The 26,608-nt window shown below is 35.2% G+C and overlaps 1 protein-coding gene across 2 annotated transcripts in view; it reads right to left on the reverse strand.

Moving 5' to 3' along the window:
- The window catches only part of PUM3 (pumilio RNA binding family member 3), a 142,576-nt gene that overhangs the window by 42,138 nt on the left and 73,830 nt on the right, over nucleotides 1–26,608 (reverse strand). For both annotated transcript variants that reach the window (XM_033925312.1, XM_033925303.1), the window contains exons 10-12: nucleotides 22,047–22,125; nucleotides 12,223–12,321; nucleotides 1,479–1,532 (exon numbers count right to left, since the gene is read on the reverse strand). In XM_033925312.1, the coding sequence (XP_033781203.1) occupies nucleotides 1,479–1,532; nucleotides 12,223–12,321; nucleotides 22,047–22,125 (232 nt within the window). The remainder of the gene's footprint in view (nucleotides 1–1,478; nucleotides 1,533–12,222; nucleotides 12,322–22,046; nucleotides 22,126–26,608) is intronic.

Raw genomic sequence — 26,608 nt, forward strand, 5'->3', positions numbered from 1 at the left:
GCTGATGGGAGCCAGCTTCTATAAAAGAAAAAATGTTGATGCCCACTGGCAGAATAGTGATCTGTCTGGGTCCGGCCAAGCTGTTTGTAAAACATATGGGAGAGTTTAATGTAATCTGGATCAATAGTTTAAATTGAGTGCATTCAAAATAATTTCAAATTCTTCTTAAGTCTTAAGCTTTCAAAGAAAATTTAGTTTATTACATTTTATATACTGCCTATATTTCCACATCTAAACTTTTCACAGAATTATAAAATACTGAAGTTTCATGTCCTAAGTAGAGCCTATATGAGAAATAGGACTTGTATGTGACCACAACCTATATTACCTGTTCTCCCTCCCTCCTCTTCCTCTGGTTTTACCTGTTGCCTGCTCTTTGAAATGCAACATTTAGGTTGTCTGTTCTCACATACAGAATATCAATTTTGCTCTCTCACACACACACTTAACTAAAATGTACCTTGATTTCACACACCTAGTGAGTCCCTCACACATGCTACCAATTTTCAATCTTCTTTCCTTGCTATCAACCATGCTTCTCCCTTCAATGCTTGTTGTGGCGGTGGCGATTCTTATCCATGCTGGCTACCGATTCCTCTTAGGGAGAAACATGCAGTGTAGCAGCTGGTTGCACATCCAGCAGAGAAAAGACATGGCTTGCAGATTAAGTCTAAGGACCAACAGTTGGTCATTTATAGAGTAAAAGCATCCCTCGCCCCCCCTCCAACTCCCTCAAAAATATGATGTTTCCTTAAGCATTGAGCGGATAATTCTATAAACTGGCACTTAGATGTAAGTGCCCTTTATGTAACTGTATATGTGGGTGGAGCTTGGGCTGCACATGGAAAGGTCTCCAAGTTATGTATTTATAACTTATTTAGAACACAATTAATTATGTGCATCACCTGGTGCACTTAGGGTGGTAATTTACATGTCTTAAGTGATCACACTTAGGCAGTGGTCTCAAACTCGTGGCCCGGGGGCTACATGCGGCCCGCCAGATACTATTTTGAGGCCCTTAGTATGTTTATCATAATCACAAAAGTAAAATAAAACAGATTCTCGATCATATGTTTCTTTAGCTATAAATTACAATATTATTATTAAGACTTGGCCAAAAGGAAAGATTTATAAACTATAAAGAGTTTTACCTCCTGCAAAATTGTCATTTCTTTATTAAGACATTAACTATTTTTTTCTGAGACTCTCAATGTAGCTAAAAATCCAAAATGTGGCCCTGCAAAGGGTTTGAGTTTGAGACCACTGTACTTAGGTGTGCCAGTGACGACTTACACTAGTATTTTATAATGGAATCATAGTGCATAGATGGTGTCACAGAACTGATGTTCAGCATCCGTGCATAAAAAATGAGGTGCCGAGTTATAGAATTGCCCCTTGAATGCATTGCTCGACATCAGACCCCAATGGATCAAAAGATTAATCATGCTGTTAAAGGTTAATAAAAAATTAATGCTTACTGTGGCAATTTTTTCAACAAAGGTCTTCATAGTTTTCACAATGACTTTTCTGTCCTAGTAAAGAAGAAATGATGGTAGTATCAGCAAATTGGTCCCTAAAACCTGTTGGCAGCCAAATAAAACATCACACTTGTTTTATCTTATAAAGCGTTACAGATTAGCTTACAAAAGATAAAATGGAATGCAAGTACCTCTGAAGAGTTATACTGAAACCAAATGCCACTATAGCAGGGGTAGGGAACTCCGGTCCTCGAGAGCCATATTCCAGTCGGGGTTTCAGGATTTCCCCAATGAATATGCATTGAAAGCAGTGCATACAAATAGATCTCATGCATATTCATTGGGGAAATCCTGAAAACCCGACTGGAATACGGCTCTCGAGGACCGGAGCTTCCTACCCCTGCACTATAGTTACCACCAGCAAGAAAAATACAAAGAAACCTTACCGATTCTTGGTTTCTTAAAATAATTTAACTTATTTTGAAGACATACTGCATCATCCTTGTGGATTCTGTAGTGAAAGGTGTAAGATTAACTCTTCCTGCTCTAGAGGTCGACCAAATTTTGGGTTTGGTTTTAATGCTGAAACTGGCCCTTAGTTCCGATTTGCCCACGTTTTGGTATTGGCAGAAAACGCTGGTGCATTTTTGGCTGAAACAAACTCCCCACCCAGACCAAAAGCGTTGCCCACTCTTTGCACCCCTCACCAACCAAAACCACTGCTGCCCTCCCACCATCCCTTGGTCCAGTCCCTATTACAGTAGACACAAAGGTTGTAATTCTACAAGATGGGTGCCAACATATACATGTCAGAAACACACAACAATGTTTAGAATATATACATGTAAATGCCCAAAATACGCCTAAGTACTATTCTGTTAATATGTGCATATTTTGCAGATAGTTGTATATATGGGTGCAGCATAGTTATATACATTTTTTTCTTAATGTAGGCATAAATATTTATGCTCTATGGCTGGTGTTAGTCATGCCTAAATTGGATGCACAATTTTTACCCGTTATGCTAGTATTCTATAAAAGAATATAAACAGATGCCTACTTTCTTTATAAGCTCCAGGACACTCTCTTAGCACCTAAATATAGGTACTCCATTGTATAACTGTCCAGCATGTCGCACCCCTGAAGATAAAAGCTGAACAGACAGGGATTCTAAAAATTCCTCCTGGACTTAATCACTCACCTAGATCTAATCTAATTCTTAGTCGTATATACCGAATTATTTCCTAAAAATAGGAGCTCGATTCTGTTTACATAATTAGATCGCAAAGAAAGATCCATTAACATTCATTGAAGCTATAGCCTAAAAAGCAATGAAACATGGTGGTTTTTAAGGTTTTGCAAAAGATCTGAAGAGATAAACATGATCTAATTTGAGGAGGTAGCCCATTCCATATCACAGTTAGTAAGTATGGAAAGGAGTGTGATTTTTGAATTTCATTTTCCCATGATAAGAAAATAGTATAAAGAAGGAGGGGGGGAGGGGTTAAGGGGAGGGAATTATTCTCTTTATCATACATTATAAATAAAATATTATAATAGATGATATTCTTACATGAAAATAACGTAATAGGCAGTTGGGGGCGTGGCTTAGCGCGAGGCACGAATGGAAGTGTAGTCGCAAAGCTCCTCACCATCTAGGCATAAAATAAAAAATAATATTTTTCCTTCTGGACATTTTCATCAAAGAAAACATTGACAAAGAAGAAGAACATAATACAAATCAGATGACCTCTTTAAATGAAATTAAAACGAAGCCTGAGGTATACTGGAGCTGAGAAAACAAAGTACCGTTTTTTTGTTCATCTATAACGATACTGTGAAATTTGAAACGCAGCGCTGAAGCAGCCTGTAAATGAAAAGCCGAAAGAGAGAATCACCGGCTTTAGAAAAGTGAGTCTTTTATAAAAAAAAGATAAATAACTCAAAGTTAACTGAAATAACAGAAAACTTGAATAAATTTCGCTCTCCTCTATCACAGCTGCGATTGGGCTTGTGAGAGGAGCTGCAGGAGGATTACCGATTTTTTTTTTAAGCATTGAAACGGCGCGATATTGAGGATAAGTGACAGATCGGTGCATCATCGGAGACAAATAAATGACAGAGGGGAAAAAGTTTAAATAATATGGTGAGTGACTGACAGCAAAAGGATTTGGAGAGAGAAAGAGAGAGCTGACAGTTTGAATCCACCCCCTTTAAAAACTGTGAAAAGACTCAAAACTGCAGATTTTATTTCACTGCTAAAACGGCAAGACATCGAAGAGCTGGAATGGTGAGGCAATAAAGAAGATATGCTGATATTGAAAAGAATAGTAGCTAACTAAATAAAATTTGCTGATTCTACCAAAATGTCTTTAAGCTAATGTGAAATGACTGTGAGGAAAGGCTGATATATTAAATTGGCAAACGGAAGGAAATGTTTCAATACAGTTTTAAATTAATACTGCTAAAGCTATAATTATTAGAAAATTTATGTAAAAGTAAAAATACTAACTAAAAAAAAAAAAGGGTATAAGAAAGATTATACTCTTAATGTGAATGTTGCCAATAGAATTCTTAAGTGTGGCAGTTTAAAGCGGCCATTTTCAGCTTAATGAAAAAATGGAACAAAGAATAATTAACTTAACTTCTGTCTGAAACCTATCTATTTGTTCATTTTTCTTCAATAATAGATAGATATTGAGATATATTACAAACAAGAAACTGCTGACACTGAAAAAAAAAGACTGAGAAGAAAATAATTTTTAACAGCTTTTCTCTGACTTATACAAAGAGATAGTGAAGCCAAGCTGGGGAAAAACTGACCAAAAAGAGGAAAGTTTCAAAGCGGTACTAAAATTAGTACTTTAAAAAACTAAAGAAGCAAGACATCGTGGCAATTAAGAGAAGCTGAAAAAAAAAAAACAGAAGACAATAGCTTCAAATTGCTCAAAATAAAGGAAAATAATTCTATAAAGTGTTGCTCTCCTTAATCGGGGCTGCGATTGGGCTTGTGAGAGGAGAAAAAAAAAATAAATAAACAAATACCAAGAAATTTTTTTTTGTCAACGCTGAAACGGTGTCTCATTGAGAGAGAGAGTGAAAGTCAAGAGAGATTTAAGAGAAGGAAAGATTGTTGGACTGAATGTTCCCTTTTTCATTGAAAAAGTAAAGCGAGAAAAATAAAAGAAAAAAGGAAAGATTTTTTAAACTGACATAAGTAAAGGGGAAAAAAAAGCAAATATTAAAGAGATAAATAAACTAAAAAAGGAATACTCAAGATTGTGACAGATAACTGAAAAGAAAAGGGCTTAAAAAGAAAATTTCTACTTCAAAAGACAAAACTAAATTTTGGAAGAAAAGAGATTAAAAACCTAAGAATATCAAATCTAAATCTAAGAGACTAAATATAAGAAATAAGAATAACCAAGAAAAAGAAAACAACAACATGACAAGTACCAGACAAAACAAAAATGAAGCTGGTACATCTGCAAAAAGACAGAAACAAGACCAAGTAACACCAAGCAAAATACCACTTCCTATCGAAGAATCAGACACATTAAGCAAAGCTGAAGTCATGGAAGAATTAAAACAAATCAAACAAATGCTTAAAGAAACAATAACTAACATGTCTGAAATGAAAGAAGAAATTTTAAATATACATAGACAAATGGAAGTTAACAACAAAAGAACAACCGAACTAGAATCAAAAATGGAAACTATAGAATGTGAATCAAAAAGATGTAAAAACGACAACCTGGAATTAAATAAATTAAAAGATCAACTGGAGGATTACGAGAATAGAGGAAGAAGAAAGAACATCAAACTCTTTGGAATACAAGAAAACTTAGAGGGAAAAAATACTATCCTTTTCCTTGAAAATTTAATTCCAAAAATTCTACAATTAGACTTGAAACAACCAATTGAAATTGAAAGGGCGCATAGAATCCCAATAAAAAATCTAGAAAATAAAAACAGACCAAGACCAATCATTTTCAAAATGTTGAGATACCAACAAGCACTAGAGATACTAAATGCTGCAAAAAAAGATAAAAACTTAAATTATAAAGGATCAAGATTATGGTTTTTACCAGACTTCGCCAAAAACACAGCAACTAAAAGGAAAAGACTACTAGATATGAGACCTCTACTCAAAGAAAAAGGATTTAAATATGGTTTATACTACCCGGCGAAAATGAGAGTGTCATCTGGAGACAAGTCCTTATATTTTGAGGATCCCGAAAAACTAAAAGAGTTTCTCTCTAAACCAGAACCTATGATATATTAACATAATATATTAAGATGGTTTTGAAGACTCTATGAAAAATTAGAAAATATAACATATTGAAATATTTGAAGAAATGGAGGAAAACAATACAAAGAAAAGACAATAACAATTATATGAAAGAAAGAACAGAATATAGAAAAATTATTAAATAATACACTGCATACATGTTTAAAATAATTATATGTTGAAATCATAATACTAAGGAAATACACATTAACATATTGTTAAATGGAAAATGATACATTAATAAAATGTTATGGAAAATGATTAAATAAATATAAAAGATCAATATATATAGTTAGAAGGGAAATTTGTTTAAACAATTGAATATTGATTGCCTGGAATGGGGAGAATGTTAGGATTACAATTCCAATGTGTATCCGTAAGCAGCCAATATATTGGGTGGGAAAGGGAGGGATAAGGAGAATATTTATTAGAATAATTAAGGGAGATACATTGGGGTTAAATATGTGTGTCATGAAGAAAATTTTTTGGATATTAAATATGAAAGAGGAAAGGAGGAATAAGATAATGAAAAGTATTAAAATATATAATGTCTTTTAAAATATATTCTCTTAATGTCAATGGCCTGAATCACGTAATTAAAAGGAAAAAAATATTAACATTTTTAAAAAAACAAAATGCAGATATTTACTGTCTGCAAGAGACCCATCTTAATATGAAGGAATCACAGAAATTAGCAGGTGGATGGATAAAAGAATGTTTTTTTGCTCCAGCAGTGGGTAAAAAAGCAGGGGTTGCAATCCTTATAAATAAAAAATGTATGGCCAATATAAAAGTAAGAAATTCAGATCCACATGGAAGATGGATACATATTGATATAGGTATGGGAAATGATACCCTGACGTTATTTAATATATATGCCCCTAATTCGAATCAATCAGAATTTTTCAAAAAGCTACAAAATATGTTATTACCACTGGCTGCCTCTAATTTAGTGGTGGCTGGAGATTTTAATGCTGTAATGGATCCATTAATGGATAAAAAACCAGGTAAAAATATTAAATCTTTAGGTCTAGATAATTTAGCTCAATCATGTGATTTGAAAGATATATGGCGTATTCTTCATTTTAATGATCAGGAGTATTCATTTTGTTCACAGGTTCATAAATCATTTTCAAGAATAGATTATATTTTTGTTTCAACAAATAAAGTGCAACAAGTGATTAAAGCCTCCATTGATCCTATTATCATTTCGGATCATGCGGGAATATGGATAGAATTACAATTAGATCAATTAGAAAATAATAGACCTCTTTGGAGATTTGATAATGCATTGCTTGTGGATGACAAATTTTTGGAAAATTTTAAAACACAAATTAATGAATTTTTTCAAATAAATTTAATGGAAGATACATCTATAGAGAATGTATGGGATGCATTTAAAGCAACTATGAGGGGTAATATCATATCATATTCAGCTTTTATTAGGAAACAAATTAAAAAACAATATATAGAATTAGAAAAAGAAATAAAAATATTAGAAATTAAATTGATAAGTAAATGGGAATATGAAACTTTGCAAGCTCTTTTGAAAGTAAAAGGTAAATATAATGAATTAACTTCAAAAATGATAAGAAAAGATTTGTTTTCCAAACAAACGGTGTATTATGGAAATTCTAATAAAGCAGGAAAATTATTAGCAAACTATCTTAAGGCAAAAAAAAGAAGAACTAATATTAATGGAATAAAAGATGATAATGGTATAATAACAAATCAAACAAATATAATATTAAAACAATTTTTAAATTTTTATAAGAATCTATATTCTTCCGAACCTTATTTGGAGAAACAAAAAGATGGAAAAAAATTTTTAGATTTAATAAATGGACCTAAGATTCCTGATCATATAAAACGAAGTTTAGAAGAACCTATATCATTAAAAGAATTAGAAACAGCATTGAGATCTCTTAGAGTTGGATCCGCTCCAGGTGGTGATGGTTACACAGTAGAATTTTATAAAACATTTCAAAATATCCTCTCCCCACAGTTATTAAAATTATATCAGACCCAACTTATAAAAGGAAATATAAAAGGTACTATGGCTGAATCAATAATAATTGTTTTGCCTAAGCCAAATAAAGATCCTACTTTGGTTTCAAACTACAGGCCTATATCTTTGATAAACGTTGATAATAAACTTTTGGCGAAAATTTTGGCTTTGAGATTAGCCAAAGCCCTCCCACATATTATAGATATGCACCAAACGGGTTTCGTTGCTAAAAGACATTCCTCCAATAACTCTAGACTATTATTTCACATGCTAAACTTATCAAAAAAAATGGATGAACCGGCATTTACAGTTTCATTAGATGCTGAGAAAGCATTTGATAGGGTAGAATGGAATTTTATGTATCAGGCTTTAGAATGGTTTGGTATAGGTTCTGGATTTATACAAATGGTAAAAACATTGTATAGCTTCCCGATTGCAAGATTAAATATTAATAATAAGATATCTGATGGTTTTCAATTGCAGAGGGGAGTTAGACAAGGTTGTCCTTTATCTCCTTTGTTATTTGATGTTGTATTAGAACCCTTATTGTTAGCAATACAGCAAATGAGGGAGATACAAGGAATTCCATATTCAGATATGGAATATAAAATTTCAGCTTATGCTGATGATATTTTGCTTTATTTGAAAAATCCAGAGTCTACCTTATCTTCTTTATTGGAATTAATTGATAAGTTTGGCAAATTTTCAGGTTATAAAATTAATTGGAATAAATCTGAAATTATACCCTTGAATGTTTACTGTGTAAAAGGATTATTTGATACTTTTCCATTCATATGGAAAGAAGAAGGATTTAAATATCTAGGCATTCAAGTTAAAAAAACAATTGAAGATACTGTAAAAGAAAATGAAAAATATGTATTAAAAAAAGTAACGGAGTTATGTGAGCAATGGAACCCATTACATATTTCTTGGTGGGGAAGAGTTCAAACTATAAAAATGATGATGTTGCCTGTAGTTTGCTACCAAATGAGTATGATACCTATTTATTTTCAGGGGTCCTTTTATAAGAAGCTTAATAGAATTTTAACAAAATTTCTTTGGCTTGGTAAAACACCTAGAATAGCTTTAGTAACCTTACAAAAATCAATTAAGGAGGGAGGGGTAAATTTTCCAAATTTCTATAGGTACCATCAAGCCTATATTCTACGTCAGGGTATGTATTGGATCCTCCCAGAACTTATAGAAAATGCACCAGATTGGTTATATTTGGAATGGCGCCTTATGTTTCCCCTAAATTTAGTTCATTTACCAAGTATTAATATACCTAAAAGATACAGAGAAAATAAAATAATAATGGATACTTGGAAAACATTGAGATTTATTGATAAATTAACACCCATCCCAATATATAAATCAACTAATCAATCCATATGGATAAACTCCAAGATCAAAATAGGCGGAGCTCAAATCCTTTGGAAGAACTGGATTAATGCAGGCATTAGATCTCTAGATGATATTATTTCAGAAGGTAAACTGCTGGATTTTTCACAATTGCAACATAGATTTGGTCTTAATAAAACACAAAGTTTTAAATGGTTGCAATTGAAGCAGGCCATTCAGGTTGGGTTCCCTGAGTGGAAATCATTAAACAATCAATATAGTTTAAAGTTCTTATGCTTTAAAGCAGACTTCCTAGGACATCAAGCCGCATTGTGGTATAAATTAATATCTGGATATTTGAATAAAAAACCAAAAAACGGTCTAAGAGACATTTGGAGCATTGAGATTGGACATCAAATTAATGCATCTCAATGGCCACTAATTTGGTCTTGGAGAATGGGATGTACAGTGTCAGCGTCTATGAGACAAACATGGTTCTTTTTATTACATAGAGCTTTCTGGACCCCTACTCGTTTACAAAAACTAGACAGTTCTAAGTCTAATAGATGCTGGCACTGTAATCTAGAACCAGGGACATTAGATCATTTATTATATCATTGTCCTTATATTAAAATATTTTGGAATTCAATTTGGCCACAAATTAACAAATTAATGGAAAATCATATTGCAATATCATATGATACAATTTTATTTGGAACAATGATGAGAAAAAAAAGTCAAATTTCACCAGAAAATAATAAACTTTTATTAATTATGACAGGGGTTGCCATTCAACATATAACTAACAATTGGAAAAATTACAAAAACCTAAACTACACATTTTGGTGGAATACAATATGCCATGTTTTCAAAATGGAAAGAACAATAGCAGTACAAAAGGGGACATATAATAAATTTATAAAAATATGGGGGCCATTGACAAAATACTGCAATAATTAAATAATAGAATACTTTTTCTTCTTTTCTTCTTTTAGAAATTTTTTTTTTTATGACACACATATAGGGGAGATAAGAAAAACAATTTATATATAATATATTATAATATATGATACAAAATGTAACAAATGATTAAAAAATAATAGAAGGGTGGGGGGAGGGAAAATGAATAAAACTTATCCAGAATATATTATATTAGATATAAATATGTTATTGAATAATTATCAATTGTATTCCAGTATGTTGTATACTTTTATAAAATTTGAAAATATTATATTAAAGCAATAAAAGGGTGGGGGGAGGGTGAAGGGGAAAATCAAATCCAGACATACATTGTATTAGATATAAAAGTGATACCATACATTTATCAAATGTTTTTTATTATTATGTACACTTTTTGTAAAATTTGAAAATAAAAATATAATGGGAAAAAAAAAAAAAAAAAAAAAAAAAAAAAGAAAATAACGTAATAAAGGGAGGGGGAAAAGGTTCATATTTAAATAATAATTGATAAAATCATTACAATATATATATTGTATAACTTTATAAGAAAAATAATTACAATTATATGATATATAAAACCATAAGAAAAATAAGACAAGAAATGTTATATATAAAATATATTATAAAAATATCAAGTGTATTGTTAAGATAATTGTATGAAAATTTATGACACTTGTTGTTAAATGGAAAAAAAAATTCAATAAAAAACTTAAACAAAAAAAAAAAAAAAGAAAGGAGTGTGAAATTTTACTAATGGACTTGATTCCTCTTAATGACAGAAAAGAGAGCTTATACATACGAGTTGTTCTTGTGCCTGATTACTGCAACTTGCTTCTTGCAGGTCTTCCACTAAACCATTTCTCTCTCTTCAATCCGTTTCAAATTCTGCTGCACAATTCATTTCCCACCAGTGTTGCTCACATCATCCCTCTCCTCAAGTCACTTCATTTGCTCCCTATCCATTTCTGCATATAGTTAAATTGACTTAAGTCTTCAGTATTTCTCTTCTATCTCTCCTTATACTCCTTCCTGGGAACTCCGTTCATTGGGTAAGTCTCTCTTATCTGTACCCTTCTCCTCTACTGCCATCTCCAGACTCCATCGCTTCTATCTTGCTGCACCATATGTTCTAAATAGACTGCCTGAGTCTAGTACATTAAGCTCCGCCTACTACTACTACTACTACTTATCATGTCTACAGCGCTGCCTGAAGCACTCAGCGCTGTACATTACATTAACCATGTAAGACACAATCTCTGCTCGACAGAGCTTACAATTTAATCCATCTCTGGCAATATTCAAGTCTAGGCTAAAATCCCATCTTTTCAATGCAGCTTTAAACTCCTAACTCCCAGTCACTTGTAAAGTACCCATGTCTGTTTTATCCTCTCTGTGAGAAATTCCTTAACACACATTTGTCCTGCTTGTCTGTTTTAATTAGATTGTAAGCTCTATTAAACAGGGATTGTCTCTTATGTGTTTTAAACTGAGAGAGGGGTAAAAGTACATGGTATGCAAATTCCTACCCTACCCATGCTTGTGGAATCCCTTCAACTCTCTTCCTCCAGATAATCCTCTCTCCTTTTCCATCCCTCAATCTTTTTCCTCTGTAATTTAAACTGGGATAGAAACACAACTTCCTCCTCCCCCATATTTCTGGACCCATTTGGGGTAAAAGAGTATCCTGCTCATCCCAAATCTTAATCGGAGGCAAAGGCTCCACCCTCTCAGACACTGAATGGGGTCAACGGTACCATCACTTCACCTTACAATTAAAATCGACTAGCTCCATCAAACATATTTTCCAATGCCTGTAAATATGCAGGAGAGCTGATCTGTTCTATCACGCTTGGACATGGTCCTTTCAGAGCACGGTTAATGCATACTGGGCAAGGCAGTAAGGGGCTCTGGACAAACGGAAAACAAAAAGCCAAGTCACTAGAAAATAACATGAAAGTGCTGTTTTTAGTTTGTGGAAGTCTATCTGCTGTAGGACATTGACTGATACACAGAGAAACCAATTTTCCTTTAGAATGACTAAAGTACAGAACTGCTATCAAGATAGCAGAGCTTAGATCAGCACAGTCAAAACCATTGGAGAGCCCTGCTGCAAACCATCCACAAGAAGTCACTGCATACTTTACCTTAGGTGTGCCATGCCATATTCCATGCATGGCAACTCGGGCACCATCATGCGTATGTGCCATGTAGATCAGGGCTTCTCGGATTGCCTCAATCATTTCCTGAGAAAGACATAAAAGATTTTTTTTTAAGGTGGTAAAAATGTTTATTAATGACAGCACTGTTTATTTATCAGCCTAAATGCCATTCCTGGCACATCATTCAGTTTTATTACACTAACTACAGTTCTCCTTAGACCTCAATCAACAAATTTTTCCCTCTCTGAACTTTAAGGCTGAAAATTTCAAGGATCACTGGGGTTAGCAATTTCAATTTTTTTTTCCCCATATGACAGGCATGAACTTTACTTGCAAGCCACAGTACTGTATGTTAGGTGTGGTCTCAATCTTTCATAGCAGATGTACAGTCCAACCAGTCTGCCAAAGAAGATAAATTCAAAAGCATAAGGTATGATGTGATGCTATATATGCATACTTGATCTTGATTTGTTCTTGCCTTTTTCAAGGCACAGAGCGTAGAACTCTGCTTGACAATGCGGATTTCGGGTGGGGGGTGGGTTTTGGTTTGTCCACTAATAAAATGTGTATGAATGACATAAGCTATTATATTCATGTGGTATATATTTGTTGTATATGAATTTGGGAGGGGGGTTAGGGTTAAATCTTCTTTTTGAATGATGTTGTAGATTCTTCAAGTGATGATGTTTTTTAATTGTTGATAATTACTGTACACTTGATGTAAATTATAAAATGAATAAAGAATTATATAAAAAAAGAACTCTCCTTGCCAGTGGCCTTGTTCTCCAGCCCATCCAAATCTGTCCAGCTATGATCAGGTCATAGAGCCTAGAAGTTTACCTGGCACTGGTTTTGCTTCCCAATTACAGTGGTACCTTGGATTACGAGCATAATCCGTTCCAGGAGCATGCTCGTAATCCAAAATGCTCGTTTATCAAAGCAAATTTCCCCATAGGAAATAATGGAAACTCGCTTTGATACGTTCCACCCCCCACGAGAACTGGCATTGCTCCCCCTGAAGGCCCCTCTTCCCCCCCCCCCCCCCGCAATTGGGCACCCCCGCCGCTTCTTACCATCATCTGGGCACCGGCATGTCCTGTGCTTGGTGCCGGTGCTCGATCGGCCTCCTCTTCTGCTGGGCCTTGAGCATCTGCGTATGCTCAAGGTCTGCGAGTTCACGTTCAGAACACGCATGGTCACCGATCGCACACGGCTCCCTCCCTCCTTCCTACCTACTGAATCTATCTCCCTCCCTCCCCCTTACCTTCGCGGCACGTTAGTAAAAGTAACTCGCTGAAGCCGGCCGAGCTTGCCTGCAGTCGCATGTGTGTGTGGGCGGAAGTTTCTCCTCTGACGCAACTTTTGGGACAGGGTGGGGACAGTGGTTGCGGGGATGGTGCCAGTGGTTGCGGGGATGGGGCCAGTGGTCGCGGGGACGGGGCAGTGACAGGGACGGTGGTCACGGGGACGGGGACAAATTTTTTCCCCATGCCATTCTCTAATAGTCAAGACAAGATGGGTGGTAAAAAGTTACTGGAATAATTAAATGGGTAGCTAAACTGGAGGCAAATTATAAATGTATGATTGAATAAGATATAAAGGAACTGATCTAAGTTAGATATCCCATCAGGGTGATGCCTAGACAGGATTCAGATGATAGATAACAAAGCAGCACCCATACCTTGCTTAAATTATTTGATTTATAGCACTCAATCAACTCACCTACATGTATATGACAAATTTGTCATGGAACCATTAAATGAAAGAAGACCAGAAAAGCTATTCTTAACACAGGCATTTGGTGTTTTAAACACCAACGAGGATAGAAGGCGACTCTATAGATCAGTGTCCCGCAAACTTTCCCGGCTGGCGGCACACTAAATGTAGTGCCCCGGCCGGAAGACACCTGAAGTTGATACGATGATGTCACGCATGTGCATGATGTCATCGCATTAACCTCTGCGCATGCGCGGAGGCCTGTCTTGCCATGACCCCGCCGTTACAGCGATCTGGGAGGTGCAAGGAGAAGAGGAGAGACGCCGGCCAGGAGGAGTTGTCCACGCTGGCTTACTTCTTACAGACATGCCTCTCGCCGCAAGAGGCACGTCCTGTAGGCAGGCAGCCGGCATGGACGACTCTCCTCCTCGCCAGTGTGTCGCGGCACACCAGAAATCTCAGGAGGCACACAGTTTGCGATAAGGCATACATCTATAGCAGTGTGTTTGTGTAACACCACTCAAAGCTGCATCTTTTTTTTTTCCAATTATTTTTATTTTCAAATTTTTACATAAAGTGTACATAATATTTAAAATACAATTGATAATTACATAGTATCACTTTTATATCTAATACATTATATATCTAAATTTGATTTTCTCCCTTACCCTCCCCCCACCCTTTTATTACTTTAATATAATATTTCAAATTTTACAGAAAGTATACAACATATTAGAATAGAATTGATAAATATTCAATAACATTTTTATATCTAATACAATATGTTCTAATTAAATTTTATCCCTTCTCCCTCCCCCCACCCTTCTATTAGTATTCATTCATATATTACATTTTGTATAATATATTATAATATATTATGTATAAATTATTTTCCTTATCCCCCCTCTATGTGTGTCATGAAAAAAAAAAAAAAAAAAAAAAAATCTCTATAAGAAGAAAAGAAGAAGAAATTTTTATTATTTATTCATTACAGTATTTTGTCAATGGCCCCCATATTTTTATAAATTTAGTGTATGTCCCCCTTTGTATTGCTATTGTTCTTTCCATTTTAAATAAATGACATATCGTATTCCACCAAAATGTATAATTTAGGTTGTTGTAATTTTTCCAGTTGTTAGTTATATGTTGAATGGCAACCCCTGTCATAATTAATAAAAGTTTGTTATTTTCTGTTGAAATTTGACTTTTTTTTCTCATCATTGTTCCAAATAAAATTGTATCATATGATATTGCAATATGATTTTCCATCAATTTATTAATTTGTGGCCAAATTGAATTCCAAAAAATTTTAATATAGGGACAATGATATAATAAATGATCTAATGTCCCTGGTTCTAGATTACAGTGCCAGCATTTATTAGACTTAGAGCTGTCTAATTTTTGCAAACGTATAGGGGTCCAAAAAGCTCTATGTAATAAAAAGAACCAGGTTTGTCTCATAGATGCTGACACTGTACATCCCATTCTCCAAGACCAAATTAGTGGCCATTGAGATGCATTAATCTGATGTCCAATCTCAATGCTCCAAATGTCTCTTAGACCATTTTTTGGTTTTTTATTCAAATATCCAGATATTAATTTATACCACAAAGCGGCTTGATGTCCTAGGAAGTCTGCTTTAAAACATAAGAACTTTAAACTATATTGATTGTTTAATGTTTTCCATTCAGGGAACCCAACCTGAATGGCCTGCTTCAATTGCAACCATTTAAAACTTTGTGTTTTATTAAGACCAAATCTATGTTGCAATTGTGTAAAATCCAGCAGTTTACCTTCTGAAATAACATCGTCTAAAGATCTAATGCCTGCAATAATCCAGTTCTTCCAAAGGATTTGAGCTCCGCCAATTTTGATCTTGGAGTTTATCCATATGGATTGATTAGTTGATTTGTATATTGGGATGAGTGTTAATTTATCAATAAATCTCAACGTTTTCCAAGTATCTATTATTATTTTATTTTCTCTGTATCTTCTGGGTATATTAATACTTGGCATATGAACTAAATTTAGGGGAAACATAAGGCGCCATTCCAAATATAACCAATCCGGTGCATTATCTATAAGTTCTGGGAGGATCCAATACATACCCTGACGTAGAATATAGGCTTGATGGTACCTATAGAAATTTGGAAAATTTACCCCTCCCTCCTTAATTGATTTTTGCAAAGTTACTAAAGCTATTCTAGGTGTTTTACCAAGCCAAAGAAATTTTGTTAAAATGCTATTGAGCTTTTTATAAAAGGACCCCTGAAAATAAATAGGTATCATACTCATTTGGTAGCAAACTACAGGCAATATCATCATTTTAATAGTTTGAACTCTTCCCCACCAAGAAATATGTAATGGGTTCCATTGCTCACATAACTCCATAACTTTTTTTAATACATATTTTTCATTTTCTTTTACAGTATCTTCAATTGTTTTTTTAACTTGAATGCCTAGATATTTAAATCCTTCTTCTTTCCATATGAATGGAAAAGTATCAAATAATCCTTTTACACAATGAACATTCAAGGGTATAATTTCAGATTTATTCCAATTAATTTTATATCCTGAAAATTTGCCAAACTTATCAATTAATTCCAATAAAGAAGATAAGGTAGACTCTGGATTTCTCAAATAAAGCAAAATATCATCAGCATAAGCCGAAATTTTATATTCCATATCTGAATATGGAATACCTTGTATCTCCCTCGTTTGCTGTATTGCTAACAATAAGGGTTCTAATACAACATCAAATAACAAAGGAGATAAAGGACATCCTTGTCTAACTCCCCTCTGCAATTGAAAACCATCAGATATCTTATTATTAATATTTAATCTTGCAATCGGGAAGCTATACAATGTTTTTACCATTTGTATAAATCCAGAACCTATACCAAACCATTCTAAAGCCTGATACATAAAATTCCATTCTACCCTATCAAATGCTTTTTCAGCATCTAATGAAACTGTAAAAGCCGGTTCATCCATTTTTTTTGATAAGTTTAGCATGTGAAATAATAGTCTAGAGTTATTGGAGGAATGTCTTTTAGCAACGAAACCCGTTTGATGCATATCTATAATATGTGGGAGAGCTTTGGCTAATCTTAAAGCCAAAATTTTCGCCAAAAGTTTATTATCGACATTTATCAAAGATATAGGCCTGTAGTTTGAAACCAAAGTAGGATCTTTATTTGGCTTAGGCAAAACAATTATTATTGATTCAGCCATAGTACCTTTTATATTACCTTTTATAAGTTGTGTCTGATATAATTTTAATAAATGTGGGGAAAGGATATTTTGAAATGTTTTATAAAATTCTACTGTGTAACCATCACCACCTGGAGCGGATCCAACTCTAAGAGATCTCAATGCTGTTTCTAATTCTTTTAATGATATAGGTTCTTCTAAACTTCTTTTTATATGATCAGGAATTTTAGGTCCATTAATTAAATCTAAAAAATTTTTTCCATCTTTTTGTTTCTCCAAATGAGATTCGGAAGAATACAGGTCCTTATAAAATTTTAAAAATTGTTTTAATATTATATTTGTTTGATTTGTTATTATACCATTATCATCTTTTATTCCATTAATATTAGTTCTCCTTTTTTTTGCCTTAAGATAATTTGCCAATAATTTCCCTGCCTTATTAGAATTTCCATAATACATTGTTTGCTTGGAAAACAAATCTTTTCTTATCATTTTTGAAGTTAATTCATTATATTTACCTTTTGTTTTCAAAAGAGCTTGTAAAACTTCATATTCCCATTTATTTACCAATTTAGCTTCTAATATTTTTATTTCTTTTTCTAATTCTATATATTGTTTTTTAATCTGTTTCCTAATAAAAGCTGAATATGATATAATATTACCCCTCATAGTTGCTTTAAATGCATCCCATACATTCTCTATAGATGTATCTTCCACTAAATTTATTTGAAAAAAATCATTAATTTGTGTTTTAAAATTTTCCAAAAATTTGTCATCCACAAGCAATGCATTATCAAATCTCCAAAGAGGTCTATTATTTTCTAATTGATCTAATTGTAATTCTATCCATACTCCCGCATGATCCGAGATAATAATAGGATCAATGGAGGCTTTAATCACCTGTTGCACTTTATTTGTTGAAACAAAAATATAATCTATTCTTGAAAATGATTTATGAACCTGTGAACAAAATGAATATTCCTGATCATTAAAATGAAGAATACGCCATATATCTTTCAAATCACATGACTGAACTAAATTATCTAGACCTAAAGATTTAATATTTTTACCTGGTTTTTTATCCAATAATGGATCCATTACAGCATTAAAATCTCCAGCCACCACTAAATTAGAGGCAGCCAGTGGTAATAACATATTCTGTAGCTTTTTGAAAAATTCTGATTGATTCGAATTAGGGGCATATATATTGAATAACGTCAGGGTATCATTTCCCATACCTATATCAATATGTATCCATCTTCCATGTGGATCTGAACTTTTTACCTTTATCTTGGCCATACATTTTTTATTTATAAGAATTGCAACCCCTGCTTTTTTATCCACTGCTGGAGCAAAAAAACATTCCTTTATCCATCCACCTGATAATTTCTGTGATTCCTTCATATTAAGATGTGTCTCTTGCAGACAGTAAATATCCGCATTTTGCTTTTTTAAAAATGTTAATACTTTTTTTCTTTTAATTACATGATTCAGGCCATTGACATTAATAGAATATATTTTAAAAGACATTATATATTTTAATACTTTTCATTATATTTTTCTTCCTCTCCTCTTTCATATTTAATATCCTAAAAATTTTCTTCACGACACACATATTTGACCCTAATGTATCTAATCCCTTATTTATTTTTCCCTTAATCATTCTAGTAAATATTCTCCTTGTCCCTCCCTTTCCCACCCAATACATTGGCTGCTTAAGGATACACATTGGAATTGTAACCCGAATATTCTCCCCACTCCAGGCAATTAATATTCAATATTCAAACAAATTTCCCTTCTATCTATATATATTGATCTTTTATATCTTTAATCATTTTTCCATAACATTTCATTAATGTATCATTATCCATTTAACAATATTTTAATTTATATTTCCTTAGTATTATGATCTTAACATAAAATTATTTTAAACATATATGTAGTGTATTATTTAATAATTTCCCTATATCTTGTTCTTTCTTTCTTATAATTTTTATTGTCTTTTCTTTATATCGTTTTCCTCCTTTTCTTCAGATATTTCGATATGTCATATTTTTATAATTCTTCATAGAGTCATCAAAATCATCTTAATGTTTTATGTTAAAATATCATAGGTTCTGGTTTAGAGAGAAAATCTTTTAGTTTTTCAGGATCCTCAAAATATAAGGATTTGTCTCCAGATGATACTCTCATTTTCGCCGGGTAATATAGACCATATTTAAATCCTTTTTCTTTTAGTAGAGGTCTCATATCTAATAGTCTCTTTCTTTTATTTGCTGTGTTTTTGGCAAAGTCTGGTAAAAACCATATTCTGGATCCTTTATAGTTTAGATTTTTATCTTTTTTTGCAGCATTTAATATATCTAATGCTTGTTGGTATCTAAGCATTTTGAAAATTATTGGTCTTGGTCTGCCTTTGTTTTCTAAATTTTTGATTGGGATTCTATGCGCCCTTTCTATTTCAATTGGTTGTTTCAAGTCTAATTGTAATATTTTTGGAATTAAATTTTCAAGGAAAAGGATAGTATTTTTTCCTTCTAAATTTTCTTGTATTCCAAAAAGTTTAATGTTTTTCCTTCTTCCTCTATTCTCATAATCCTCCAGTTGTTCTTTTAATTTATTTAATTCCATGCTGTCGTTTTTACATCTTTTTGATTCACATTCTATAGCTTCCATTTTTGATTCTAGTTCAGTTGTTCTTTTGTTATTAACTTCCATTTGTCTATGAATATTTAAAATTTCTTCTTTCATTTCCGACATATTAGTTATAGTTTCCTTAAGCATTTGTTTGATTTGTCTTAATTCTTCCATAACTTCTGTTTTGCTTAATATGTCTGATTCTTCAATAGGAAGTGGTATCTTGCTTGGTGTTATTTGGTCTTGTTTCTGTCTTTTTGCAGATGGACCAGCCTCATTTTTGTTTTGTCTGGTGCTTGCCATGTTGTTGTTTTCTTTTTCTTGGTTATTCTTATTTCTTATATTTAGTCTCTTAGGTTTAGGTTTGGTATTCTTAGGTTTTTAATCCCTTTTCTTCCAAGATTTGGTTCTATCTTTTGAAGTAGAAAATTTTCTTTTTAAGCCCTTTTTCTCTTTCTCAGTTATCTGTCACAATCTTGAATACTCCTTTTTTAGTGTATTTATCTCTTTAATATTGGCAAGAGGGTTATTTTTGATATTTTTCTACTTTTTACTTATGTCAGTTTGAAACTTTTTTACTTTTCTCACTATTGCTGTGATAATCCTTTTCTATAGTTTTTTTCCCTTAAGTCCTTTCACTGTCTCAATGAAGGAGGGGAACATTCAGTCCAACAACCTTTCCTTCCCTTAGATCTCTCTCAGATTAGTCGATTCTTTTCACAGATTTAATTCACTATCTCTGACATTCACTCTCACTTAATGAGACATCGTTTCAACGCTGAGCAAAAAAAAAAAAAAAAAAAAAAATTTTTGGTATTCCTTTCTTTTAGCTCTCCTCTCACAAGCCCAATCGCAGCTCCGACCGAGGAGAGCAACACTTCAACGAGTTATTTTCCCTTATTTTGACAAACTTGAAGCAACTGTCTTCTGTTTATTCACAGCGTCTCTCAACTGCCTCGATGTTCTGCTGCTTCAGTTTTTTTTTAAAAGTTCCGTTAATCCTTTTCTCTGTCTCCTCTCTCACAAGCCCAATCGCAGCTTTGTCAGAGGAAAATAATATTCAATTCAGTATTTTTATTTATTTTAATAAGCTGATATTTATTTGTTTTCAGCGCTTCGGCACTTAATTACTGAGAGAAAATGCCGGTATTCCTCTCTCTCAGTTTTCTTTATTCAATCCCCTTTTCATCAAAGGATTATCTATTTTTTCCTTCTTATGGTTTCAGTTATATCTGGTCGGAATACAAACTTCCTTCACAATTTTCCAATCAAACTCATTGGTCACTCACATACACCTCGCGGTCTCAGCGCTGCATTCAAGTTTCATGAAACCGCCGAAAACACAAACGGCTCTCTGCCTTTCCGACTCCTGTCAGCACATACCTCACTTCAACTGCAGGAAATTAGGATTTTATCTTGTATCATTTGTTCAGCTTTTTTAATATATATTTTCTATGTAGTTATCTTGAAGGAAAAAAATTTTTTTTATATTTCATTGCCTGGATGGTGAGGAGCTTCACGATCACACCTCCATCCGTGCTCGCGTTAAGCCACGCCCCCTCAAAGCTGCATCTTGATCCTATGAACTAGCTGTGCCAACCTGAGATTGCATTTATTTCCTGGATTTTTCCCTCAAAATGAATCATAATAATCAGAATCAGCTGAATACCATTGCTGCTCCTGATATCAGTTGCTCTGTGGATGGTCTGTTCTAGCCTATTTTTATCATTAAAGCATGACTTGGGTTCATGCAGATGAACTTTCAGGTTTTGTCACTGTGGTTCAGGCATTAGAATGTTAATTGAGATTGGCTCTGAAGTATAGATAAGTTAAAACTCAAAATTATAGGGCTTCTCATTCAGAAGGCCGTATACATCAGGCACATGGTAAGCAGTTCCTTTGATTCCCCCCCCCTTCATCAAAGAGGCAGATAACCCAGAGCACGAGAGAGAGTCAGTCAGTTTAAAGCGCAGGAGTCACATGCAGCTTTTAAGCCCTCATCCCCATCCCCCCTGTTTAGTTCTTACAAAGAACATTTTTAGAGCATTAACTATAATGGAATATTTATTTAATTCATTTTCTATCCCATTGTTCCCAAAGAGCTCAGAATGGGTTACAGGCTAAGCATACATAAGTTCAGTAGATAACTGTTACATATGCACTTTGAGACTTGGTTGACTACTACTTTGGCTCACACTAACTGCTGAAGTTTCATACTGTAGCTGACAGGTGAAAATACTTACTGTTCTTAGTTTTGCCGGGGCATGTGTAAAAAAATCCAAGAATACTTTGTGCACTAATGAGTGCTTGATGACAGCCTCCCTGAAAACAGAGAAAGAGGCAGAATTTAAAAACATTAACAGAGACTTTTGGCCGGTTCAAGGGATTGAAGCACAATAAGGCAACTTTGCCACCACCCACACCGGTATCTCCCTTTGAGTCAGTCAACCTGTTCACCACCTCCGGATCATATTGGGATCAATGATGACTGAAGGCTAGAACAATGAGATTGGTAGTTGGTAGCAAGACAAAATAGGAAACCAGTGGGATTAGATAGCTCTAAGTCTAATAGATGCTGGTGTTGTAATCTGGAAGCAGGGACTTTAGATCATTTAATATTCTATTGTCCCTGTATCATGGCATTTTGGAAATCAATTTGGTCTCAAATTAATTGTTTATTAGAAAACCACGTATCATTATCATATGATACAATAATGTTCGGTATGTCAATGAGAACAAAAAGTCAAATTTCATCAAGTAATAATAAACTTTTATTGATCATGACAGGAGTCGCCATACAACATATTACCAGTAATTGGAAAAATTACAGTAAACTTAACTATACCTTCTGGTGGAATTCGTTATGCCACATTTACAAAATGGAAAGAGTAATTGCCATACAAAGAGGGAATTATAATAATTTTAAAAAGATTTGAGGGCCATTGACAAATTATTGCAATGATTAGACACCATTATCCATTGAAAGTACATTTATACATAAGGGGGGAGGGTATAAAGTTTTATTAAGGTTTGATCAATTGATAATATTTATATATTTGTTGATTAAAATATTTGTGGGAGGGGTGGGTGGGGAGGGTATAAATGTATGTTTTTAAGATGATGTTAAAAGAAATACAAGTGATGTATACAAGGTTTAAATGATGTAATATTGTGTTCTTGATGTAAGATGAAAAATGAATAAAGAATTTAGAAGAAAAAAAAACGGAAACCAGTGGGATCACTGGTAGGAAGGAAAGATTAGGTGCTTACCTTGATAATATTATTTCTGGAAAAAGGACATAAAAGTCCTGACAACAGGTGAAATTCCCATACTCGCAAGTTGATTGCAGAAGGATGACATTTACATTCTTCAGCTCCACCTCCTTCTCCAGTGCTGTATAGTCCCTTTCAATGTGTACCAAAGTAATCAAACAGCACTAAAACAGAGAAGGGGAACAGGGAGTCTCCCTGCTAAAACATTTCTGTTCTGCTCTGTACAAAATAATTAACAAGGTTAAATAACAACACAAACAATTAGGTGGAACAAACAGAAACCACCCATCAAAATGCAACCAGCATTAAACTTATGGAGCTCGTAAAGTCCCACTTACTGTTTTATGCATTTTTTTATCATCTGACTGACAGAAGAAAATCTCCAGTTCTGTACATATGTGTTTGTTCAAACAGTTGGCAGGTGAACTCCAGACTGACAGATCAAAGTAAGTACCTAATCATCTCTTCTGGTGCAAAGGACATAAGCTCTGACAATAGGTGATATACCAAAGCCATTTCCTGAGTCTAGGATGGGACAGATCAAACTGACCTTAACACTGAGGACCCAAAAGTGGCATCCTCTCTTGCTGCCACATCCACCCTATAAAACTTCCTAATTGTATGGGAAGTGGACCATGTAGCTGTTCTACAAATCTCTTCAGGAGGGATTGCCCTTGTCTCTGCCCACGATGACACAACACCTCTAGTAGAGTGTGCTTTCAAGGCAAATGGTGGCTGTTTTCCGCAGCCAATGTATGCTGATGAAATAGCCATATGAATCCATCTGGAGACGGTCGTCTTAGACACTGGCTTGTCTAGCCTCACAGCACTGGTTAAGACAAAAAGATGATATGAAAGAAGAAACTCGTTGGTTACTTCCAGGTATCAAAGAAGACTTCTCCGTATATCTAGCAAGTTCAACACTTTGTCCCTCCACTTTGAACCTGTGGTTTGGAAGGCAGGTAATCTGACTTCTTGATTGACATAAAAAGCTGACACCACCTTATGCAAAAACAAAGGGACAGTACAAAGAGAAACTTCCGCTTCTGTAAACCTGAGGAACAGTTTCCTGATGAAAGTGCTTGCGTCTCCGAGACTCTCCTCACAGAGGCTATGGCATCTTCACTGTAAGATTCAGTAAGAACACCTTCTGCAAAGACTCAAAGGGTGCCCTGCTGAGGCCACTCAGGACAATATTAAGGTTACATTTGTGAAATGACTGTCTAACTCACATGTGTCAAACACAAGGCCCACAGGCTGAATCTGGCCCGCCTGGCCTTTTTATGTGGCCCGCAGCAATGCTCTCAAACTGCCCCTTCTCACAACCCAGCGTGTCCTCCCTCCCGTGACGGTCTGACATCGCCGTCATGCCAGAAAGTCTGCTTGGTTTGGCAGCGATTTGGCATTGTTGTTTGTGGCTCCCCCTCCTGCCTTCCGTCTGCTGCAGTCTACCCGGGCGGAAACAGGAAGTTGTGCATCATTGGAGACAGATGCGGCAGGCAAAAAGCAGAAGGTGGAACCATGTACAACACTGCCAAATCGCTGAGGCCGACAGACTCCTCGGCTTGGCGGCGACATCGGACTGACGCCGTAGGGAAAGACATGCCAGGATGTGAGGAGAGAGGGACTGGCACTGGAGGGAAAGGCAAGCTGGGCTGCGAGGATGGAGGGAAAGGCAAACTGGGCTGTGAAGAGAGCGAGATGAAGGGAGAGAGGTTGGACCTGGGGTAGTGTGGAGAAAGAGGGAAAAAGATACTTGAAGGGAGAACCGTTGGGAAGAGAAATAGAGAAATGCTGGACCTGGGGGGAGGGAGTGAGGCAGGCAGACAGGGGGAGAGATGGGATGGAGGCAGTTGGGAAAAGAAAGGGAGAAAAGTTGGATCTGGAGATGGAAAATTGATAGGTAGCTGAAAATTTAAAAGGAGGATGAGAAAGAGGGCGAGATTTGAGTGGATAGAGGCAGAAAAGAAAAAAGGAGAAAAGTTGAAAGGGAAAAATCATTATGTTGGAGACAGGGACTGGAGCAAGAGAGAAGAGGAGGAGAAAAAAAATGAACAGCATACATTGGAAAGAGAATTAGAAGATAGACAAAATCAGAAAGAGAAACTGGGACTAAAAGCAAAATGACCAGACAACAAAAAGGTAGAAAAAATAATTTTATTTTCTATTTTGCGATTACAATATGTCAGATTTGAAATGTGTATTCTGCCAGAGCTGGTGTTAGACAGCAAGCATGAACTAGGACCTAAAAGAGAGGAAAAGTCTTTATTTATTTTGTAGCCGGCATAGGGTTGGAGAGGTTGTATCCCTATACTTCTACTAAGACTAACCCCCCTCCTTTGCTGGCGCGCAGCGTGTGTTTTGGCAGCGGCGATCAATCCGACGCTCACAGAAGTCTTGTGAGCTTCGGAGTAGCCGTCGTCGCTGGGGTCCTCGCTGTGCGTCAGTAAAGGAGGGGGTAAGTGTCTTAATTAAAAATCCGGCCCATGACTTAACCTGTGTTTTAGATTTCGGCTCCTTATGCGATTTGTCTAACTGAAGGTGTCAACCTGAGCACCCCTTCAACAATCTGACTATATCTGGATATGAGGCCAAAAGCCCCTTTTCCACTCGGGCTCTGAAACACAAGAGACCTACAATTTGCATTTTAAGGAAACCTACTGCCAGTCCCTTTTCTACAGTAGACCGGCCTACAGAAAAGCCCACCAGAGCTCTCCACAGATCTACCTGTTTATTTGTGCATCTCCAGGCCTTAATGTAAGCAACGATTGTTGCTGGTCTCTTTATCTAAGGAGGGTAGCAATAACCAAGCCTTTCTAAGGGAACTGGACCCTGGAAACAAGAGATCCATGTACATCAGTAGTTTGAGACCTTTGTCTCTTTGCAGGCGCACCAAGCCCCCATACCACGGTTGACGCAGCCAATCCGGAGCCACTAAGATCACCCGTCTGGGATGATTTTCTATCATGGGTCATGGGGGAAACATGTACAGCAGACCTTGCGTTGGTCGAAGTTGGACCAGGGTGTCTAAGCAGTCACTTCCTGTTCAACTGTCTGCCGATGCTATGAGGTCGATCATTGGATGCCCCCAGCATTGTACTATGTAGTTGAATGCCCTCTTGGACACTGACCACTCCCCTGGGTCTAAATCTTCCTGCTGAGATAGCCAGCTTGCATATTGTCTACTCCTGCTACAGGCACTGCTGATTTAGCTTGCAGATGGATCTTTGCTATACTGAATAGCAGCTTGGTCTTCAGGCTCAATGGAGCACTTCTGCTGCCTCCCTGTTGATCGATATAAACCACCACTGTGGCACTGCCTTAGAACACCCTGTCTGCTTTGCCTTCCAAGTGTTTTTCCAGAGTTTGCAAGGCGAGCCAAATGGCTTGTAGCTCCAGAAGGTTTATGGACCACTTCTACAAAAAATGTTCAATCAGGCTTGGACTACATGCCCATGACATTGTCCTCCCCAGCCATACAACTAGCATCAGTCATCAAATCACCCAAGAGGAGATACAGAGTGTCACGCCT

The sequence above is a fragment of the Geotrypetes seraphini genome, chromosome 1 (assembly GCF_902459505.1).
Source record: "Geotrypetes seraphini chromosome 1, aGeoSer1.1, whole genome shotgun sequence".
NCBI classification, from domain to species: domain Eukaryota; kingdom Metazoa; phylum Chordata; class Amphibia; order Gymnophiona; family Dermophiidae; genus Geotrypetes; species Geotrypetes seraphini.